At 43.4% G+C, this 20,932-nt stretch overlaps 1 protein-coding gene across 2 annotated transcripts in view; it reads left to right on the top strand.

The window, feature by feature from the left end:
- The window catches only part of CREB5 (cAMP responsive element binding protein 5), a gene marked incomplete at its 5' end in the record, with an annotated part of 330,757 nt that overhangs the window by 193,239 nt on the left and 116,586 nt on the right, over positions 1–20,932 (top strand). The window contains one exon of one of the 2 annotated variants that reach the window (XM_079711136.1): positions 5,662–5,708. The exons of the other annotated variant lie outside the window; for it this stretch is intronic. Coding sequence (XP_079567262.1) covers positions 5,662–5,708 — 47 coding nt within the window. Of the gene's footprint in view, positions 1–5,661; positions 5,709–20,932 lie in introns of those variants that run through there. 2 annotated transcript variants of the gene reach the window in all.

A 20,932-nucleotide genomic window follows, 5' to 3' on the forward strand; every position in this document is an offset into this window, starting at 1 on the left:
GAATGCCCCTAGGAATGCATGCCTCCTTAAATTTTGCACCCTAGGCATCCCATTTTGCACCCTAGGCATCCCATTTGCTTCACCCTAGAGGAGGCCAGTCACCACACTTTGTCTACACGGACAGTGGGACTTTGGTAGATAACCTCTCCTAACCAAGGTTATCTACTGAGCCTGCGGTAGAGGCCTCTTTATCCCACGCCATCAGGCGCCCACCTCTCCTGAGCAGAGCAGGATTGTTCCCCAGACGGTCCTGTTCAGCCATGTCCTGGCTCCACTCAAGACCAGAACATGAATTCAGTGCAGTCTGGCAACACCATTAGCCTCTGATCCTGTATATAATTCTACCCACAGATGTTTGAACCTCCTGTCCTCCACCATTTTCATTGTGTTCTTCCTGTAGTCGTAACCTTGAGTTGTAGGAACTGCTGGTTAGAACAGACACCACACAAGCACTTTACAATATTATGTAAATTAGACCCTCATGCTGTCTTAAACTTACACAGTGATGTATGTCAATTACTTCTCAGTAAAACAATAAAACAGGAAAAAAAGAAAAAAGAAAAAAAAAAAAGAACTGACGCCACCATTCTTTAGGGATGAGTAAGTCTCAGTGGCAATTTCCCTTTCCTTAGGGTGCCCCGGCAACCATATGAGAAGCACCCCAGCCAATAAGAGAATGCCAGTTCCTCTCACCTAGAGTTTCAATTCCCCTGGATACTTTATATAAGAGATTGGTGGAAATAGTCTAATGTCAGCTGCTCTGATAATAAAAACCTCAAGGTGCTCATACTGGCATCGCTGCCCATGTGGATTTTGGGAAAGGGAAGCAAGAGGAATCTAAGGCCCCCAGAGGAGAAATGACATAGTGCAGGGATGGACAAGGCCAACCAATACATTTTCTAGTATTTATTATTATTATTATTCCAGGTATTCTAGAAGCTCCAGATCTTAAGGAAGCCACAGAAGAGGTGTAAGAGTGAAAAAGGGGAAAAGGACTTTTAGGAGGGAACATATTCAGGGAAGACTGAGCAGCCTGTGCTGCCATCTCTCAGTTCCGTCACATTTCTTGAGGACCTACTGTATGTGAGTCAGGTGCTTGCTAAGTGCTAGGGGAACTGAGATGGATCAGCCCATTCTCTGCCCTGAAGAAGCTAACGACTCCCAAGGAAGACAGGCATGGAATGGGTACTTTGCATAAGTGGCTTATTGCTGCGGTAGAATCTGATCCAGGATGCCCCAGGAGCCCAGAGAAAGGGGCACTTCTACCCCAGCCTGGTAGTCCAGCAAGGTGTTCACGGAAAAGGTAATGCCTGAACCGAGGAGTTTATTTATTCATTCACTCATTCATTTATCCAACAAATATTCATTGAGCGTCAACTGCTTTTCAGATACTGTGATGCGTTCGAGTGATACAATGACATTCACATTTTACAGATGGAGAAGTTAGGGGGAAAAATACACTATGAGTAGGCGTAATTGATGATAGTATTTTAGGGCTGATCGAAGGTCTCTCATAACCTCCCAATACCTACCCCCAAGGCTTCCTGATGCCTCCATCATTAGAAATTCATTCCTTTGTCTGTCACATTCAACATCGCCACTTCAGAATATCAAAAATAGGTTTGGACACAAGGAAGGCCAGCAAGTTGCCTGAGGGTACTTGGAGCCAGAGCTGGGATGTAGGAATTACAGTAGGTACAAGACAGAAGTAACCAATGGCTGACCACTCTCTTGCTTTCTCCCTGGGAGTGCCAGGAGCTGATGCTAGCAGACCTAGCCATCCAAACCAGCGAATCCTGCTTGCACACAGTTTAGGAAGCATGCTGCACAGGTTGACCTAGGCAGCCCCTCAGCCTCTGTCCACTGTGAAAACACGGGACACCCAAGTTGAAGGGAACGCTGAATGACACCATGTGGGTATGCAGTGGTCTGTGACCGGAAGGTTCGCTGGAAGCAATTTGCAAAGGAAGCCTTAGAAAACCACCTGGATGGTTATTATAAATTAAAAAAGGAAGAGATGCCACTTTTTTTCTGAATAATTTTTAATACTAGGTCTATGGCTAGGTACATGTGATAGTCATTAGAGCTTATTTAACTCTGAAATTATCTGGCCCCTCAAATTCCACTGGGACTGTAGGAATCGTGGGTTAAATTTTAAAAACAATGTCTGAAAGAAGACGGTATGCTTTTCGTTGAGGAAAATAAATTCAGACTTAAAAGAAAAAAAAAATCAGCTCTGTCTAGGAAGGATCGTTATCATTTCTTATATTTGCTGTGTGTTTCCGTAATGTGTTGGAGCTAAGAAATTCACCCAGGCACACAAAATTTACTTTAGTTGGCTATTGTGCTCTTCAGTCCTGCAGTCCAAGTTGTGCTTTTCTAGTGGGTTGTTTTGGAGATAGTCCAAGTCCGTTCTGAACTCTGAGCTCAGATCTCAGAGGTTTTCACTTCTTCGGAGCCGAACATTTCATCAGGAGCTGCGAGTATGTGAGTTACACCGAACAGCTGCGCAGTACCCACCACCCTCTCCCCAAGGAGGACACGTTCTGAAAGGAGGGTGTCGTAAGCATTCCTGAGCAAGCCAGCTAATCTGGAGGCCTAGCCTGTTGGCCAGGGGCTACTTCTAAGGAGGCTCCCGCTGGAATTACAGCATCTTAAAACCCTGATCCTCAAAGCCCCCCTTCTTCAGAAGAGCAACTAGAACATGGAGGGGGCTAGCGGGGAGAGGCGACGAGAGGGCCAAATGGGTGAAAAAGGAAGCTCTCGAGTCGGAGGGGAATTTCCTTTTGGGAACAGGATATTCTCTATCATTAGCTGCTCACAGGAAGGGAAATAGGAAAGCAGGCTTTCTTTTCAGGTGGGGAGAAGCCCATCAGCCAGTGAGAATGCCTGATTTGGAATGGCAGGGAAGGGGAGGGTACTTATGTTCAGAAGGCAAGTGCAAATGTAGTACTCAGACCCCTTTGAACTCTGAAATTGATTCTGACTCCGGCCAGTGCTCCAAAGAAGTTTTATTAGAGTGTCAGTGTGTCCTGCACATGGTTGGCCCAGTGGCATCATCATCTCATCATCATCAGGTACAGGGCCCTCGGAGTTGGGCTAGAAGCACTGAACCCATTGGTCACGTCACCCCCTGATCAGAGGCACCCTCACTGCCTTGGAACCTTTGGCCTCTTCCTCCTCCCGGCAGGAGCAAAGATGCTGGTGTGTCTCATGAGAGGTCTGTGCCTGGCTTTGGCCAAAACTGCCATCTCCTTTGTTACTTTCCAAGGAAGGCACAAGAAAGGTACCTTTATATAATCTTTACCTACAGCACAGGGCCCCTTTTACTTACTTCAGTGAAAAAAAAAAGAAAAAAACAAAAAGCACCATCTAGCAGCTTAACCCAGTCCCTGGGACAGGATCTAAGAAAAATCCAGTAGAGAGCATTTTCCCCTTGTGGTTATAGGAAGATGTCAATTTGGAAAGCGGCACCACATATCCATTTTGATATGTCTAAAATAATAACATTTAAATATGAAAAGTAAGGCAAGTTGTAGGGAGTGGAGAAGGAAAAGTGAAAATCCTCAGCTTTGTATTAACCAACATGGTCGATGGCTCTTATAAAAAGGAGAAAGTCATTTATATAAAATCTTATCATCCTGCCTTGAAATGGAAAGGGTGGTAGAAGCGATTGGAGATTTTGTTTTATTTATTCCCTGCATCAGAAGAAAAATCAATAGCTGCTTGGCGAGTCAGACATAAGTGAGTTATACAGGCCACTGACATGGTGGACCAAACTTTATAACAACCACATTTGCTGCTGTCAGGCCACAGGCTTCAGTGGCGCCAGCTGTAATTACGGCTGATCACCTCTAATTCAGAGCTGCCTGCCTTGATAAAGGTGTCACTGGAGCAACTGTGGCATCAGCGTCAATTGGGGATTTCATGCTCCAGGGCAGATTGCTGGAGAAAGCTCTTCGCCACCCCAGCCTCCAGGGTGGGGAGACTGTTGGGCAAACCTTGCTTTTTAACTCTTCACTCTGAGTTTGGTGATAGTCCCTAAAGCTCTTGAAATTCCAAGGGACTCAGATGAACAGCCCTGTCCCCTGGCAGCAGATATCTTTAAGAAGCTAAGAGATTTCTCTGAAAGCAGAGTTTAGAAGTTGGGATCTTTTCTGCTTGACCACATGCGAAGAGACCAACATTTGTATCACCTGGTCAACTCACTGATCACAAAAAGCGACGAGAGGCAATAGATGATTATTTTTGGAAAAAAAAAAATAAATTGCAACCCCATGCCTTTCTTCTGCTTTTGTGGCATTTAAAAAAAAAATTCTAGCGAACTTCCCATTTTTTTAAATTACTTTTTCTTTTCTTTCGGAAGGAGACATTAAGGGTGAGGGGACGAGAAAATGGAGAGAAGAAAGAGTTAAAAAGCTGTGCTAACAAAGCGGCCAAGTGTCTGGACAGTTCTAGGTAAAGTCCTGAGCAGGAGAGGTGTGAAGTGAGGGGTAGAATTCCGTCATTTAAAGGGCTTCACTGTCATTTGTGAAGGATAATGTGTGATTCCCCCGCACAACCACCCCAGGCTGTTTTTCCTCCCTCTGTCATTACAGAAGAGACACACACGCTGCCCTCCCTGTAGCTTTTAAAACTCACAGACGGCCCCACCCACACCAGTGCTCCCCCAGCCAGTGGGGGGACCCATAGCTTGTCTTCATTTTGAGGGTGAACGGATTCTAACTCCCTCTTCTTCGAATGACTCACCTGAGAGTGGAGTGCTAATCTCAGGAAGACGAGGTCTGTGTTTTGCAACGAGGGTCCTTTTCCCTTCTGCACATAAAAGCGACCAGCAGCGTGGGCCAAGCGAGCAGGGACTGTGATTCCCCCTTCTGGAGGGCTCCACACGCAGGCCAGTGTTTGGCCCAGAGCGGGTTTGCCCTTGCTGACAGGGAGGTCAGATGCGACAGATCTCTGGAGGGCTGGTGGTTGGCACTAAGCAACAGAAAATCCCATCCAGCTCCAGGAAAAAACGGGCTGTGGGTCATGGAAACGTGTCACCTGGTTCTGAAGAAAGCCTGCGCTGGTGGCCTGTCCTGGTTTTTCCTGCTTATCCTTCCAACCTGCTCTTCCACCTCTTCGTCTCCACCTCTGCCTGTGTCTCCACTGTTATTTCCCTTTCACCAAATTCAGGGACTTTCTTCTTCTTTTTTTTTTTTAACCAGCATTTAAAAAAAAAAAAAGAAAATTGGAACCAGTGGACCCCTGCCCGTAGAACTCCGGGTCCCCCTCTGAGTCCCAGGCAGCTGCTGGGCCATCCCCAGGCGGTACTGTTTCCCGGCTCTGTTTACTCGTTTCTAAGGGCAATTGCACCACTAAGGCTCCCTGAGTCTGGAACTCGGCCTGGGGCTGTTTTGGTTACATTGAAGTTTCTGCTTCAGTTCTGCCAGATTTAAATGGTGACTTCACCAGCACTGAGCTAAAAAGGAGAAGGGGGAGGAGGGCGAGCCCAGGAGAAAGAGAGCGAGCAAGCCGGAGGGAGAGAGCCAGAGCTGGGCGCAAGAGAAGGGCCAGCACATTACATCATCGCTTGGCCTGGAATCAAGTGGGAAGGATGTGACTCACTCAGGCTAGTTAAGCCTTGGCTCAAATTCTACACACACTCATTCCAGAGCTCTCATGTTCTGCACCTCAGGAGGGAATTCAGCCTCAGTGATGTCCATGAGGTTTGTTTTTAATTTTATTTTCTTTTTTCCGATTTTATAGATTTTTTTTTTTGGCCCCTACCGCCTTCTTTTCTTGAGTCTTCGTCGTCGTCCTCCTCCTCTGTCTCTCCCCCTTCTCCCCTTTCTGCCCGTCTTTGTTTCTCCTCTTCTTCCTTCTCCTCTTTCCCCAGCCCCTCCGCTCCTCTTCTGGTCCCGAAGAGGCATTTCTTTTCACTTGGATCAGAGTTTTTGTTCTAGTACAGCGACCTGAATGAGTTGAACCGAGGCTGGGTTGGGCACACACACACAAAAAAGCAGCGCGAGCCCGAGGGATTGGAGCATAAGGGGCCACAAGTAAAAAGCGAAGCGAGAAAGCAAACTCGGGCGAAGTTTCTTTGCTGCGGTGTCGATCCTAATCGGAGGAGACAGGGAGAGAGTTAAAATGCAGGAACCAATCGCTTGAATGGTGATGTAATGCAAGAACCGCAGGGTAGTTAAGTAATGTGAGAGCAAGGGGGTCAGGGTTGCAAAGCATTTACCTGCTCTCAAGGGGTTTTCAGTTTATTATCAATTGCAGTGACTGTAACTGGCTTCAGACTGCAATCTCTAATTATTCACAGACGCCCCTTTTTTATCTTTTATTATTAAAAGTAAAACTATATTATGGTATTTTAAAAAAACATGATATTATCACAGCTGTGTATTATTTTCCACGAGGATTCTCTCTCTTTCTCTTCTTAAATGGCTCAAAACGGTTGTCTTTTCATAAAAGGTCGAAGTGAAGTGACAGTGGGAGCGGGGGTGACTTTTTGGGTGTAACTGGTGAATTGCAAATGTCTGGAAAACCCTTTGGTTTGTCATGCTGAGTAGGAAGAGTTGTACTGTTGCACTTACTGTGAAGAATATACTGTTGGTTTTTAAAGTAATAGATGATGATCCCCCAAAGCAGCTACAGTCTTTCACCTATTATTTCAGTTAACGTTAACAGCGGTTAATTTTAACTTCCTGCTCTTTCACGTGACAATTAACTTAATCCCGTGCTAACTTTCAAACCTGTATGTTCTTGAATTATTTTCAAGATGAGATTCTCTAGTCGTGGGAGAGATGATGAAAACTTCTGGATTGATTTGTTGAGAAACAACTAGTTAATATTTGTGAGTAAGGAATTAACATGAAATAAGTGGAGAGAGGGACAGTCGATGGTGTTGTTAATGTTCTAACGATCCAGGGTACCCAGAGAGAGAGAGACTTATACGTTTTGAAAATTATGACCACACTTCTGTGCGTTTCATCAAATATATTTAGTGCTATGATGCTCTGCCTGTGCTGAATGCTTTCTGAAACCATCCAGCATTGTTAGATAGTTCTCAGCCGAAGCCCTCCGCAACTAGAGAGCCAGCCCAATGAGAGATTATCCCCGACTCTTGGCTGCTCCAAAACTTCTCTGGCTCAGTCAGTCTTGACCATCATATAGCTGGTGCGTATTGGGGCATGGGGCACGTACGAGAAAGGTGTTTATGTTTATTTATTTCATGCATGTTTTGAATATAATTAATCATGACTTTTTATGGATCTTCTCCCCTCTCGCCTTTTTTTGGGCAGAGGTGGAAGGGAGAGATAATTTTTGGAAGAAACAGCATGATGTGGTGGAGGTCAGGAGGCCTGAGTGCTAATCCTGGTGAACCTTGAGCGAGTCCCTTAAAGCATCTGGGCTTCATTTCAAAATGAGGGAGCAGACAAGGTGGGTGACAAGCCCCTCTCCCCACGTGGAACCAATCTTAGGTGATCTCTGAAGTCCCTTCCAGCTCTAAAATTCTGTGTCTGTGTCCGTGTTCTGTAAAAGTTTTGCTAAACGGTATTTGACATAAGTTTTCAGAGAAAAGTACATTTGAATTCGAGATGAATTAGTGCCTTGAAAGAAATGAATGGAGGAGGGTGAAGGGGAACATGTCTTTTCTCACTTTAAAAGTTGGTGTTTGTTTTTTGCTTTTTGGCATGAACGTTCCTCTTGTGAAATTCTTAGTTTCCACGTGCAACCTGTAAGGAGTCCTCAGTGAGACATAAAGATGCATAAAATGGTCCTAAAAATGCAGGAGACATTTCTGTTTTGTCCACTCGTATTCATATTCAGAACAGAATTTTTAATTGAATGTATTCCCCCCCCAAAGACTGCACAACTTCTTGATATGTTTCTGTACTTTTAACATAAACTTAAGTTTTTAGATGCAATTGAAGGCTATTTAAAACCTTCGAGAAACTTGAAAGGCAAAACTATATGTGCTTGTTAGAAAGATAATTTTACCAGACAATGTCCCTATTCTTCAGCCAAATTCCAGGGTAGTAGCCTTATTGTAAAGTATGTATTTATGGATCCAGCTTAATTGTGCACAGGGAAAGATCACAACTGTGCCTATTTGGCGGGGAGGAGGCGGGTAGAGTGGGGCTGGGATTACCCAGAGCTGAAACGAAACCACTAGTGAAGGTTATTAGTCATTGTGCAGAGTTTGATGACTGCCAAGTGGGTGCTTGAGACTCTTGAGGAATAAAGAGGGCATGATTTCTTTTTTTAGAGCGTTACAATCTATGTTGACTTGGCTCCAAGGTGTTCACCTATAATGAGAAAGGTCCTGAAATGACTGACAGAGAGGCAGGGCAAGGGGCATGAGCCCAGCTATGATCCTCGGTCGGACATAGTAGTACCTCACTCCCTCCCCGTGATAACCCAGAAGGATAAGAGTCATTAGCTCTGCTGTTCGGTGATTGTTTTGTTTTGTTTGGAGTTTTTGTTTTGATTATTGTTGTTTTCTTTTTTTTTTTTTTTTTTGCGGTAGGCGGGCCTCTCACCGTTGCGGCCTCTCCCCCTGCGGAGCACAGGCTCCGGAGCACAGGCTCAGCGGCCATGGCCCACGGGCCCAGCCGCTCCGCGGCACGCGGGACCCTCCCAGACCGGGGCACGAACCCGCGTCCCCTGCATCGGCAGGCGGACTCCCAACCACTGCGCCACCAGGGAAGCCCTGTTGTTTTCTAATTGAAATTTTTATTGAGGTACTTGTAGACTTACATGAATTTGTAAGAAGTAATACAGAGATTCCCACATACCCGTTACCCAGTTTCCCCCATTGGTGACATCTGACAAAACTCTAGTAATATCACAACCAGGATATCGACAGTGCTACAGTTCACTGCTGTTATTCAGTGTTCCTTAGACTTACCTCTACTTGTGTGTGTGTGTGTGTGTGTGTGTGTGTGTGTGTGTTGCTTTTATCAATGTGAAAACTAAGGGTCAGACTTGCCACAGTTCACACAAGCTCTAACCCCTTGAGTCCAGTCCACACAAGGTCTAGCTTGCCATCACTGACAAATTTTCCTCCACCGTCAGGACCACCGGGGGCCTCATGGCTATGCTTGTCAATGGGCTATCTTGGTGATTGTCCGTGTTTTACATTCCTTGGGGCATGGCCTTAGTGGTAGCTTTGCCCTCTGTGGAGGGCCCCTGGAGCCATGCCTCACATATTAGCATTAGCAGGTGAAGGGGGAGGTAAGGCTTTGATGGCATAAAAGAAGTAGCACAAGTCTATTCCATCTGTATGCCAGGCACAGAGCAGAGGGTTGCCCACTGTACATGCCTAAGCTTAACCCTAAGTCAGTGCTGAGCTCAGCCTTCTTCCTCTTCCCCTGCCATTTCCCCCCTGGTAGACACATCTATGACATGAAGAAAGGGGAGGACACCAGGAAGTCAGGCAGCTATTGGTCAGAGAAGTGGTGCGGGGTCTTCTGAAAAGAGCATGTGTTTGTGGGTCAGAAGGCCTGGGTTCAAGTCACTCTTCCACTTCCTGGTTGTGTGACTTTGGCAGGCTACTTAACCTCACTGTGCCATAGTTTCTATCTTCTTTGTAAAATGAGGATAACCATACCTACCATGTGGAGTTGTGAGGGACAGAGACATTCTTTAAGGGCCCTGGCACACAGTGAGATCACAGGAATCGAGTCTCAGCTGCTCCCATCATGAGGAGGCAGGAAAGGGTCCTCCTGGGAAGTCTCTATGCAGGCAACTGACTGCAGATTCTAACCGGACGTCCTGTTCCCAGCATCACTCAGTCTTCTTCCTTTTCCAGCCTCTCTTCCCTTATGCCTTGTTTTTATTCAGAAAATCATGCAGGGCTGAGATCAAGTCAGGTGCTTGAAACGGAACTAAAAGTACCATTCTGATTAAAGTGAGGTGAGGACTAGTGCTGATGAAACCTGCCAAATTCCCAGTGACCTGAGTGGGGGGAGAGATGAGAACAATGCAGGTTGGAAGAAAGACCCTTGCGTCCCCATTCATGCTCAGCGATGGCTTTGTGAATGGGAAAATGGAGTGAAATGGAGATGAGTGAATTCAGTCGTGAGAACTGGATTCCACTCCTGGCTTGATTAAGAGAATTTCTATTTGCAATAGTTTATGTGGGTAATGCCTGTCTTTAGTCGGGCGAGGCTCCCTTTTAAGCTTGTTACCTCCTCTCGCGTATCTTTTCTGGTGGTAAAAATGATGTTTGGAGAATGAAGAGAAGGGGGTTTCCAAGGTGGCAAGGGTTATGATGGTGAAGTTGGTGGGATTATATAACAGTGATGGGGCCCAAGACTTGTATCAAGGGTTCCATCCTAAGGTTCCCAAGTCTCTGCTGGAAACGAGACCTCAGGCTATCTCAAGCTTCATGATAAAAACCTCTCAGATTTTACTAAATAAGCATTGGTCAGGAAGGCCAGGTCAACATTCAAAGGCAGAAATTAGTGTGAACTTGAGATTGAGCACTGTCGTGGGCCTGATGGAAAGTAGGGTGGGCACACCTGAAACTTCCCATAAAAAAAGAAGAAGCAGTGGATTGAACACGGCCTTCTCCTTTCTGCTCTCTTTTTGTTTGGTCTTCTTGGGCCTCTGAACTTCGAAGGGGACTTTTTTGCATTGGATTTTGGAAAGATGTGTGTGCGAGCATCTGAGCCAGTGGCCATGGTCATAGCGCAGGGATGTGGGGAATAGCCGAGAGGAGGAAGGAACATGGGGGCCAATAAAAATTCTGTGGTTCAAATCTGAAGTTTATAATTTTTAAACAGACTTTGCTAGTCTGATTAAATTGTACAATAAGCCTTGGTGCTTTCAGAGGTGTGTATTTCATGAATTTAGGTTGCAGACCACAGCAGTTCCTTAACTACCTACATCCTTGAAAACTGAAATCTACTTGACTTAGCACTCCAAATTCCACAGCGTAGTACACAAACGCTTTATAACAAGTCCATACATCTTTTCTTCCTGTGCCTACCCTGGCAGGAGAGCTTATTTAATGATTGATGAAGCAACGCTGTACCCAAGAAGAATTAATCAATAGTTCGCAATCATTATGGAGAGTGCAACAGTAGTTATACAATAGCCAAGACCCATCTAGCTATCAGCAAAGTCTTCCTTTCCACCACATGATACCAAAAATTGAATTCTACCTTATAATTTTTTCCTTGCTGTCTTTAATGACTAAAATAGAACTGGATGTGTCCAAAACAGCAAAGCCTGGAAAAAAACAATAATAAGGTTTCAAAGGAATGCCAAGGTATCTATTAATACATAGACTCAATCACTCGTCTTAATGGGAGATGGAAAATGGGGCCAAGAGGCTGTGTTCTGTAAGCTGGAATGCCTACTATGAATTACTGTGTTTTAGGAACCTATGAACTTTTAAAATCAAAGATCTTTAAAGGCTGAAGTCACATGGAGCTGGATACATGTGCTGACATGGCAGAGAGGCCATCTAGGCCCCTGTAGCCTTGGGGGCCTGGCTGCCCACTTGGCTCTGCCCCCCTGCCCTCAGTGGGGCCCATATCACTGCTAAGTAAGGGCTGCAAAGCAAGCTCTGCAGAGGTGGAGACTGTTTATTCAAAATCAATACGACCCATGTGACTGTGCCCCACACAGTCACATGGGCCGTGTGAATCTCTTTGGAGTCAGACAGATCTGTGTTCAGGCTCTGGCTTTGCCACTTGTAGCTGTGTGATTTCTGACAATATGTTGAAAGTTTCTGAGCCTCCATTACTTCATCTATGAAATGGAATCCATGAGATAATGACTAAATGCACTCAGCATGGGAAATGTTCAATAAGTGTTAGTTATTTAATAATGGGACCAGCTGACTTTTCTTGGAAGTCTGAATAATAGTCTGTTTGGGGCATCAATAGTTTAGAGAGAAACACTGTCATTTACCAGTTCCTTCCCAGAAAGGTAAACTGAGTCACAGAATGCCAAGGAGACTGTGGACAGGAGAAGAGGTGAGGAGAGAAGCATATCATTGGCTCTATTCTCTGTGACCATCTCTTCACTGGCCAGAAAATGAGGCTTAAGATCTCACTTGAAAGTTTATTTCAGAGCCAAGAAGAGCTGGGTCTTTTTTTTCTTCCTACACCTTTTAGTAGTACTAAATCTACTACTACCTTTTAGTAGTAGATTTCTTTTTTAGATGGCATAAAGCAATTTTTCTTTTGCACTTGCCTCTTCTTGACCCTCTTATGTATCATAATACTTCAGTCAGCTCAGCAACACTCTGCAATAAATGGCTGATCTCCTTTAATTCCTCTGGAATTAATCATAATAACGGCAATTATGATAAACCCATTTAGTATAAATGTACATGTAAATTACTCTCACGTTGCATTTTCACCTTTAGTTTTGCTTTCACCAGCATCCACCCTAATATGGTTTACAAAGTGAGCTCTCTCTAGCCAAATTATTTTTCTTAATTCAGACCTTGCCCTAGCTCAGGACGAGGCTGCTTTTTGCCATTTTCTTCCACCGAGGGTGAAGAGGAAGCTCCAGTGTACAGGTCACAAGGGATGGCATTTGCTTTGCCTCTCAGCATCCAGAACTTCCTTAGCAATAGAATAATAATCCTCTCATTCTAAATGCATTGATGAGGCGGGAACTTTAGAGATCCTTCAACCCAGTTCATTCATCTTACCGATCAGGAATTGAGGCCACCCCAAAATGTGACTGATTATCTGCTACCATAAAGCTATTTGGTGGCAGGTGCCAAGACCTGGCTCTAATGCAGCGAAGAGAACATTTTCACCCTGCCAGGCTCTTGGGTTTCCTGGAGCCAGGAACCACATCTTCTTGCTCAAGCTGATGCTTCTCAATCCCCTTTTGACTTCTGGCTCCTGGGGATGGTGTGGTAGGAAGAGTGCAAAGAAAGACTCAGAAGTGCAGGGGCACAGAGGAGCCGCTGGCAGGCTTGGAGAAGCTGGGAGTCATTCAGGCACCTGGCTGTGCAAACACTCCACCCTCTGGTCTGGAGGGAGGGGTGGGGAGGCGGACAAGATATTTTGCTTTCTGCCTCCAGCCAAAAGCTCCCTGGTGTCTAGTTAGTGGGTGGGACGAACTGTCCCTAGTCCATAAGTGAGACGGGGTAAACGTCCAGGAGTCAGCTCTCTCTGCTTCCCACCTCCCTCTCGCTTCCTCCCTCTCCCCACGCCAGCCCTTGATACACTGAGTGCGTGGGGATGAGGACAGAGCTTGGAAACCCCCCCGAACCAGCACCCACCCACCTGCAGGATGTGACCTCTGGGCTCTGAAACTCGCTGCTTCCTCCCTCTCGCTCCCCACCTAGAGAACGGTTTTAGACCACAATTCCCAACCCAGCCCCACTTTGCACTTTAATCCCAAAGAGACTCTGGCACTTTGTGACCACAGAAAACTTGTCACTTCATTACGATTCTGAAAAAAAAAAAAAAAAGGGAGAGAGCAAAGGGTAATTCATAGTTGTTTTAATGACTTTGCATCCTTTCCCAGGGAGGCAGCTTTCGGCTGTTAGGGACAAAGGACGCCAGCACTGACATCTAAGAGTGCAAAGCGCGCAACATTTTTCATAATGCTTTATCACGAGATGCTTCGCAGCCAGTTCACCCAATTAATCTTCCCACAGTAATTATCCAGGTGCTGTACTATTCAGCGTCCCTGCAGTCTCCAAAGCTCCGTGGTGTGGAGATGAACTATTGTGCCTCCCGACCTTGAAAGGATGTTTCTAACTAATTAATGATTGTTAAGTGCTTGGAAAATGCACTTTGGAAATACGCTGGAGCTAGGATGTCTGGATCTTGCACTGTGCAACTGCGTGGTACGCGAGTCAGAAATCATTCTTGCCGTTTGTAAATCATACGAAGATGAGTATGACCCCTTCTTTGCTCAACTAGATATCTGTCCCCGCATCCCTCCCCTACCACACATTGGTTCCTTGTTCGTTTCTCCCAGTCTGTATTAAGCTGACTTTGGTGAGACAGTCTGGTGATTCTTAGGATTTCTTCCAGGAAGTGAGAAGGCTCATCATCGTGCTGGGTCTTCCAGCCATGTGGTCTTTAACGAGGCGAATTGAAAACTGCTATTGGCTGAACTGCCAGGAAAAGAAACATGGTTTTCTGTATGGTAAAGGGGGTTCGAAACTTTTTTTTTTTTAATTTATTTTTGGCTGCGTTGGGTCTTCGTTGCTGTGCATGGGCTTTCTCTAGTTGTGGCGAGCGGGGGCTACTCTTCGTTGCCGTGTGTGGGCTTCTCATTGAGGTCGCTTCACTTGTTGCAGAGCACGGGCTCTAGGTGCGCAGGCTCAGTAGTTGTGGCTCATGGGCTTAGTTGCTCCACGGCACGTGGGATCTTCCCGCACCAGGGTTCAAACCTGTGTCCCCTGCACTGGCAGGCGGATTCTTAACTACTGAGCCACCAGGGAAGCCCTCGAAACTTTTTTGATATGAACAACAGTAAGAAATATATTTTATACCACAGCCCAGTGTACTCACATGTATATGCTTACCTATGTGTGTGTATGTATAGTTTGATGAAACAATTCTTAATCCTAACTGTGTCTAACTTCTTGGATATCACATCCTATAAAACACTAGCCATGTCAGATTAACCTGATTTCACCAATTTCTCACTAATTGATCTACTAATGAACTACAGCCAGAGTTCAAAAAGCACTGGCACAGTGGAAATGTCAGTGGAGTACTGGACCAGGGTCAGGAGACCTGGGTTATATTGCCAGCTCTGTCCCAGCTCCAAGATTCCATCCCCAGACCTCAGTGTCCTCATATAAAATTAAGGTATTTGTTTTCAAACTGAATTTACTCTTAGAGTACTTTAAAAAAAACAAAAAAAAAATTTTATGGGGAAGCACAGTATGGAAAATAGAGCCTCTGATTGGCCCACAGCTCCTACCTCAACTCATGTCCCCACCTCCACCCAGAAGTCCTTGGAACACAATCTGAATATTACTGGACTAGAAATTTCCTAAGTCTCTTCTTGTTCTGGCATTCATTGATAATTTTATTTCCTAGGTAATAGATTTATCTAATGAAACACACCAGGTTTTACTTCCATTGATTCTGAGCTAGGAATTTTCAATTGGTCATCTCCAGAATGAGTGGGAATTTTTGCTGTAGGACCATAGTTCTTTTCTGCTTCAGCTTTATGGCTTGTTCTTAGGCCTCATGGGCTAGGCTTCTTCAGGGAAAGAATGAGTTTGAAAGGCCCTTGGTGGACGTGTGAGCAGGCAGACGTGAAGATGTTTATTTATGTCATTGTGTCTGTTTTCTTGCCTCCTAAATTCAGCAGGTTCTTGACTGTTAACACAGCTCAAATCATTTGGCTTACAGCTGGTAGAATACAATTTTCTGGTTCTCCGAAAGAAAGGTTTTTCAGACTTATCAAAAGAGAAGCTCATAAGACTTCTTGAACATCAAATAGCTCTTACAAAACACCATTTTGATGAGTTAAGTGTAAATGAATCAGAAACATACAGATTAAATTTCCCTTGAAAGACACATGGGTTTAAGAATTAAGGGGGGAAAGTGCTTGGCAAGATGGATTTCAGGTTTTTGCCAAACCTCAAAATGTTTGAAAAATGGTTTGAGACGTTTTTACTGAACACAAAATGCCACGGAGTTCACCCATCCCAGACATAATAGCGAATCTTTTTGACAACAACTTTATGACAAGAAAAAAGGCCTGTGGGGCTTAGCCAATTTCTCAGTTCTCTTTTAATACCGCCCTCCCACCCTACCCACCAAAAAGCCCCACATTTATAGGGCGAGGAGAACTGTCTGATTGACAAACTAAAGTTTCAAGTCAGGCAATTACCAGAAAATAACCCCACCACTCTTAAATTTTTGGATTTTTTTCCTCCCATACTACCCAAAGTCAATTATACCATTTTCTAAGTGGAATAATACACTCTAGGGATATGCAGTATTTGATATATTTTATTCACTGGTGTCTAGAGCAATGCACAGTTATTCTAGTCATTTGTCTGACATTATAGTGCCAGCTTCTTTGGAGACAGAAAAAAAAAGTCCACTAAAAGCAAACGGATTGGAGGGAAATATCCATTGGTTTATTAAAACAGCCGCAGTGTGGAAATGCTATATATTATAGAGGCAGGGCATGGGTTGAGGTTCAAGTTGCTGGGGATGGTCCTAGGAACTTGAATTCTGTTATAGCTTCTTTATTTAATAAACTATATGAGAACTTCTCCACACTTTAGAATTTTTACTGGCATGAGGAAAATCAGGAGCAACATAGGAAGGACCCATGGACTGATTATGTTATGAGAGCTGTGCATCTTATGTATTCAGTGCCCTCCCATCCCATTTTTACTAGGTATTCCTGACAGAAGCCAGCTGACAATCTCATTTTTCACATGCGAAAGCACAGACAGAGTGGGTTTTGGGTCAGCTGCACACAGCGAGTGAGGGAAGGAGCCTGGGTGAGAAGGCTTGGGCCAGGCCATTTGCTCTGTGAAGCTACCTTGTCTTAAGCCCTTGTTTCATTTTCCTGTTTAAGCCAGGATGACCAAGGTTTGCTTGCCTGCTTCCTTCCTTCCTTTCTTTTCCTTTGAAATAAAGGGTGTATTCAGTGACTGCCAATATCGATTTAGAAAGTAGGGGACAACAATGTACTTTTCAAAATGTTTCAAGTCAATGTAGGCCACACACACACAAAAATCTATGCTATCTTTAAATCTATATGTTTTAACTCTATGCTGGAAGTAATGGGAAATCTATTATCTTGTTAGTACAGCATCTGAAACCATGTTTTGAGGTAGGACCTTCCTCTCCAGGAACTAAAATTAATTTGTTGCAAAAGGAGCACCCAAAAGGGAGAGTAGAAGTCACAAGAAACACAGAAAACTGTTTTCGGTACCTCCAATGAGAATACTACAAGGCAGTGATTGTTAAAATATACAACCCCTCCCCATCTCATGCCTATTTATATTTATTGAGCTCAAAGTGAGAAATAAATGAAAACTAGGAATACTGGAGAGAAAACTCAGTGATACCAGCTTCAGAATCAGAAAAGTAGAACCAAATTCTGGCTCCATTTTTACCTTTTCCAAAGCAGCTTAATATAGGATAATAGGGCCAAGAAGGGCTTCTTTGTTTCCAGAAGATGCTGAGCCCCTGCCCATAGCTCAGTGCCTCCCTGCCACTTACCCTAAATCTCTCTCTCCCTTTTAGTGTACCGCCCTCTAATTCAAAAAGGATCAAATGTGTGCACTACAGTCTGTCAGACGGTTCTTTTAGTTTGTAACTCAGACACCTACGTGAAATGCTAGAAAATTAATTTTAAAAATTCTCAATGTATGTAGTCATCTACATACCCAGTTTGTCATCTACAGGGGGATCAGGCTGAATGGACTCACATCAGATAGCATGTATTTCTAGACAGGGCTTGTTATCACTCAAAGAGATTGTTCTCATCTCATGTTAAGCTATGAACAACAGTAATTATTTAATATCTTGTTGGCCTGTGTTGATGTACTTTAACAACCTGCTTTGCACAGATGGTTAACTCAGCTTTGAGCCCCTACTTACCAATATCCCCTCTCCCTCACTCTCACACACACATATGTACGTGAACGCACACACACGTGTGCTAACTTCTCATCTTTCCTGGAACAATTCATGTGTCTCCTTTCCTAAGTTCCCTCCCCTGAAACCCCCAGGGTATCAGATATCAGTTGGGGGATTCTCCCTTTACACCTACTCTGACTTCCATGCCTTGTCTGTTTCCCTTACTACATGATGGATTTCTTAAGGGCAGGGATGATCTTTTATTCACTCTGGGCTCCCAGCACAGTTCTTGAAACATAGCAGGAGCTGAGTAAATGTTTAAAAAAATAAACTTAAAAAATAATTTTAGTTGTGTTTCTGTTGGATTGTATTTTTACTGAAGCCACAAAAAGTAGGTGGGACTGAAATTGGCCCTCCTCTGGCCCTCTTGAGTTCTTGGTCCTTGTAGAAAATTCAAGCAGTAAACTACAGTGGAGTTTTTGCTCAGATGATGAGCTCCCTGCTTGATTTCAGCATTCTCCCTCCCCTAACCTATGTTTATCTGCATGGTCTTATTTATATCTATTTCCTTTTGATAAAAATAGAAGCTCAAAAAAGTGAATTTACCACACAAGGGATGATACTTTTGACTCGAGCCTGCGTTCACAGATATAGTTAAGATGCTGCCCTGCATGTGGATGTCCAGCTAGATGCTCATTTCCTGAGTCATCTGACTTCTGAGTTTTCACTTTTTTAAGAGTATAATTAAGATAGGTTCCCAGGGGTTTTAAAAAAAAGTGAGTAAAGCAGACAGTCTATATGTTGAGACCCATATAAGGAGATTTGTGGGCACCTGCCCAAATTGAGAGAAGCATTACAAGCTACTCAAAACCTACTGAAATGTCAACACACTTTTGAAAAGGGTCCATTAGGGATGCAAATTTGTGGTTCCCTGATTATGATAAGCAGTGGAAAGAAAACAGTGAAAACCATTAGGAGGTTTTGAGAACTTGGTTTTGAAGAGTGGGGAAGGTAACTCTAGTTTCTGCTAAGGGCTTCGTTTCTTTTCCTAGCCCTTCCCTGCATTCTGAACCAACAATTCTCATGATTTAAATGATCCTAAAAAAATCCTTCGTTTTTGGATAAAGCCAATTAACTCATCTCTAAGTGGGGCAACTTTGAAATTTCATGCATGTCAGATAAAGTTCATTTTAATAAGATTCATTCTGTGGATTACAAAGCTCACATCAGCCTTCTGATGTATTTCGGTTTGTTCTTACAGGGTTTTTTTCTTATAAAAGGTTAATAGTGATTTAAAATCTATAATTCTAACTACGTAGTCTTTTACAAATCAACTCACACCAGGGGTATATTTCTATTTAGTAATCATTAAGGGCTTTTCTGTGAAAATAACCGATTCATCTAATCAGAAGGACATCTTTAATTCTGACTGTCCTGAGTTGTTCACACATGACATCAAATGATATCCGTAGTAATGGATAAACTAAATTGGGGCATAATTTTTGTGTAATCACTCTCAATGTAAAAAAAAAATAATAATAATTGATTTCTCCATCTTCCTTGATCTGGAAGGAATTGTATCAATTTCCAGGACGTCATAAAACAAAATATTTAAAGTATGTTTCAAATAATAAAAAAAAAGAAATACTTAACTTAATAAAGATGTGGAATTCATTTGTGAAGAAAAACACTGGCTGTGGACCAATAGGCCAAAGAGTTTGCCAGAAGTCTGCAGTAGACAGTCATTCCTGAATGTCCACTCTCTCCATCACTCCGGAGCCCACTCCATATTAAGAAAATGAATTCTCTCAGCCACACTGGACTTTGAAATCACTGATTTTGTTTACATTGTTTTTGAGTAAAAAACCAGAAGATCCTTTTTTCAATTTTCTGCCCACTCCATATTAAGAAAATGAATTCTCTCAGCCACACTGGACTTTGAAATCACTGATTTTGTTTACTTTGTTTCTGAGTAAAAAACCAGAAGATCCTTTTTTCAATTTTCTGCCTTATAAGGAAAGCAATCCATGGCACTTATAACTATAGTTCTTTATGCCCTATTTTAACTAAAGAAGCTTGCTTGGCATATATATTTGATGCTTGGGAACCTTACATAAAAATTATGGTTTTTGACTCTTCTGGAGAGCTTCAACAATTGAAACCATTGGCAAAAAAGGCAAACACTTAACTATCATAAGAACCGTTGAATGCTTCAACATTAACCCAAAGCAAAAATCAGAAGCCCTGGAATGAACATTTCCACTTGGCATTTTTGCTTTTGTGCTTTTCAAAAGAAACAGCCTCAGGCTTCAGAAGGGCAGAAAGGTCTATTACTAAGAAGAGCATGTAGGTGAATACCCTGGTACTCACTTACTTTGGATCAATCATCTTAACTTGTAGAAATCTTTCCAGCTGTATTACGGTATTCTCTGTTCTTCTCCATCCAAATGGAGTGGAATATTCCAGAAAGCAAACACAGATTTTCTCAATGGTTAAAAGAAATCAGAATGACTTTACCTCTGGCTGTCAAAAGATACATAGCCCCTGCCATCAGGGAGCTATGAGTCTAATGGGAAAGATTGACACTAAATAAATAATCATACCTATAAAAATATCGTTAGAAATAGCATGAAGGAAAAGCACATGGAGCTATGCAACCCTCTAAATTAGAGGCACCTGGAATTTGGGGGTCAGAGATAATTTTAAGAAAGTGATATTTAAACTGAGACCTAAAAGGTAAATAAGAGCTGGTCAACAAAAGAGCAGATGGCTAAGCATTCCAGGCAAAGGCGGTAGTATGTATTAAGGTCCTGGGGTAGGAAAGAGCTTGGCACATTCTAGGAAACGAATGAAAGCCAGGATGGGTGAAACATATCAAGTCAGATTGGCAAGTAGTACTACAGGTATCAAAGAGGTAGAACACTTAAAGGATGATTTTATTAAATTCTAATATGCTGAGCAAAGCCATGGAAGAATGTTGAGGAGGGAAATGTCATGACTAGATCATTCTGGCTGCGATGCAGAGGTTGGATTGGAGAAGAGCAAAACTGGAGGTGGAAACTGTGGGAAGAACCAAGTGAGAAAAGATGGTGTTTTGGACTAGGATCTTGGTAGTGGGGATGGAGCCAAGTGGATTGATTCCAGGCCTATTTTGAGGGTGGAGAGAATATAATTTGGTGAATGATTAGAAGTAGAGGATGAGGGTTGTGAAAGTTAATGCCTGGATTCCACGAATTCACTGCTATCAAATATATTTAAGGAAATATAGGACACTTTCTAGGGAAAAGGTTCTAAAGAGGAGACACTGTATTAGTTAGGGGTCTCCAGAGAAAAAGAACCAATAGACAACAAGCTATGAAGATATATATGACTTATTTTTTAAAAATTGG

This window comes from Hyperoodon ampullatus (assembly GCF_949752795.1).
Source record: "Hyperoodon ampullatus genome assembly, chromosome: 9".
NCBI lineage: Eukaryota > Metazoa > Chordata > Mammalia > Artiodactyla > Ziphiidae > Hyperoodon > Hyperoodon ampullatus.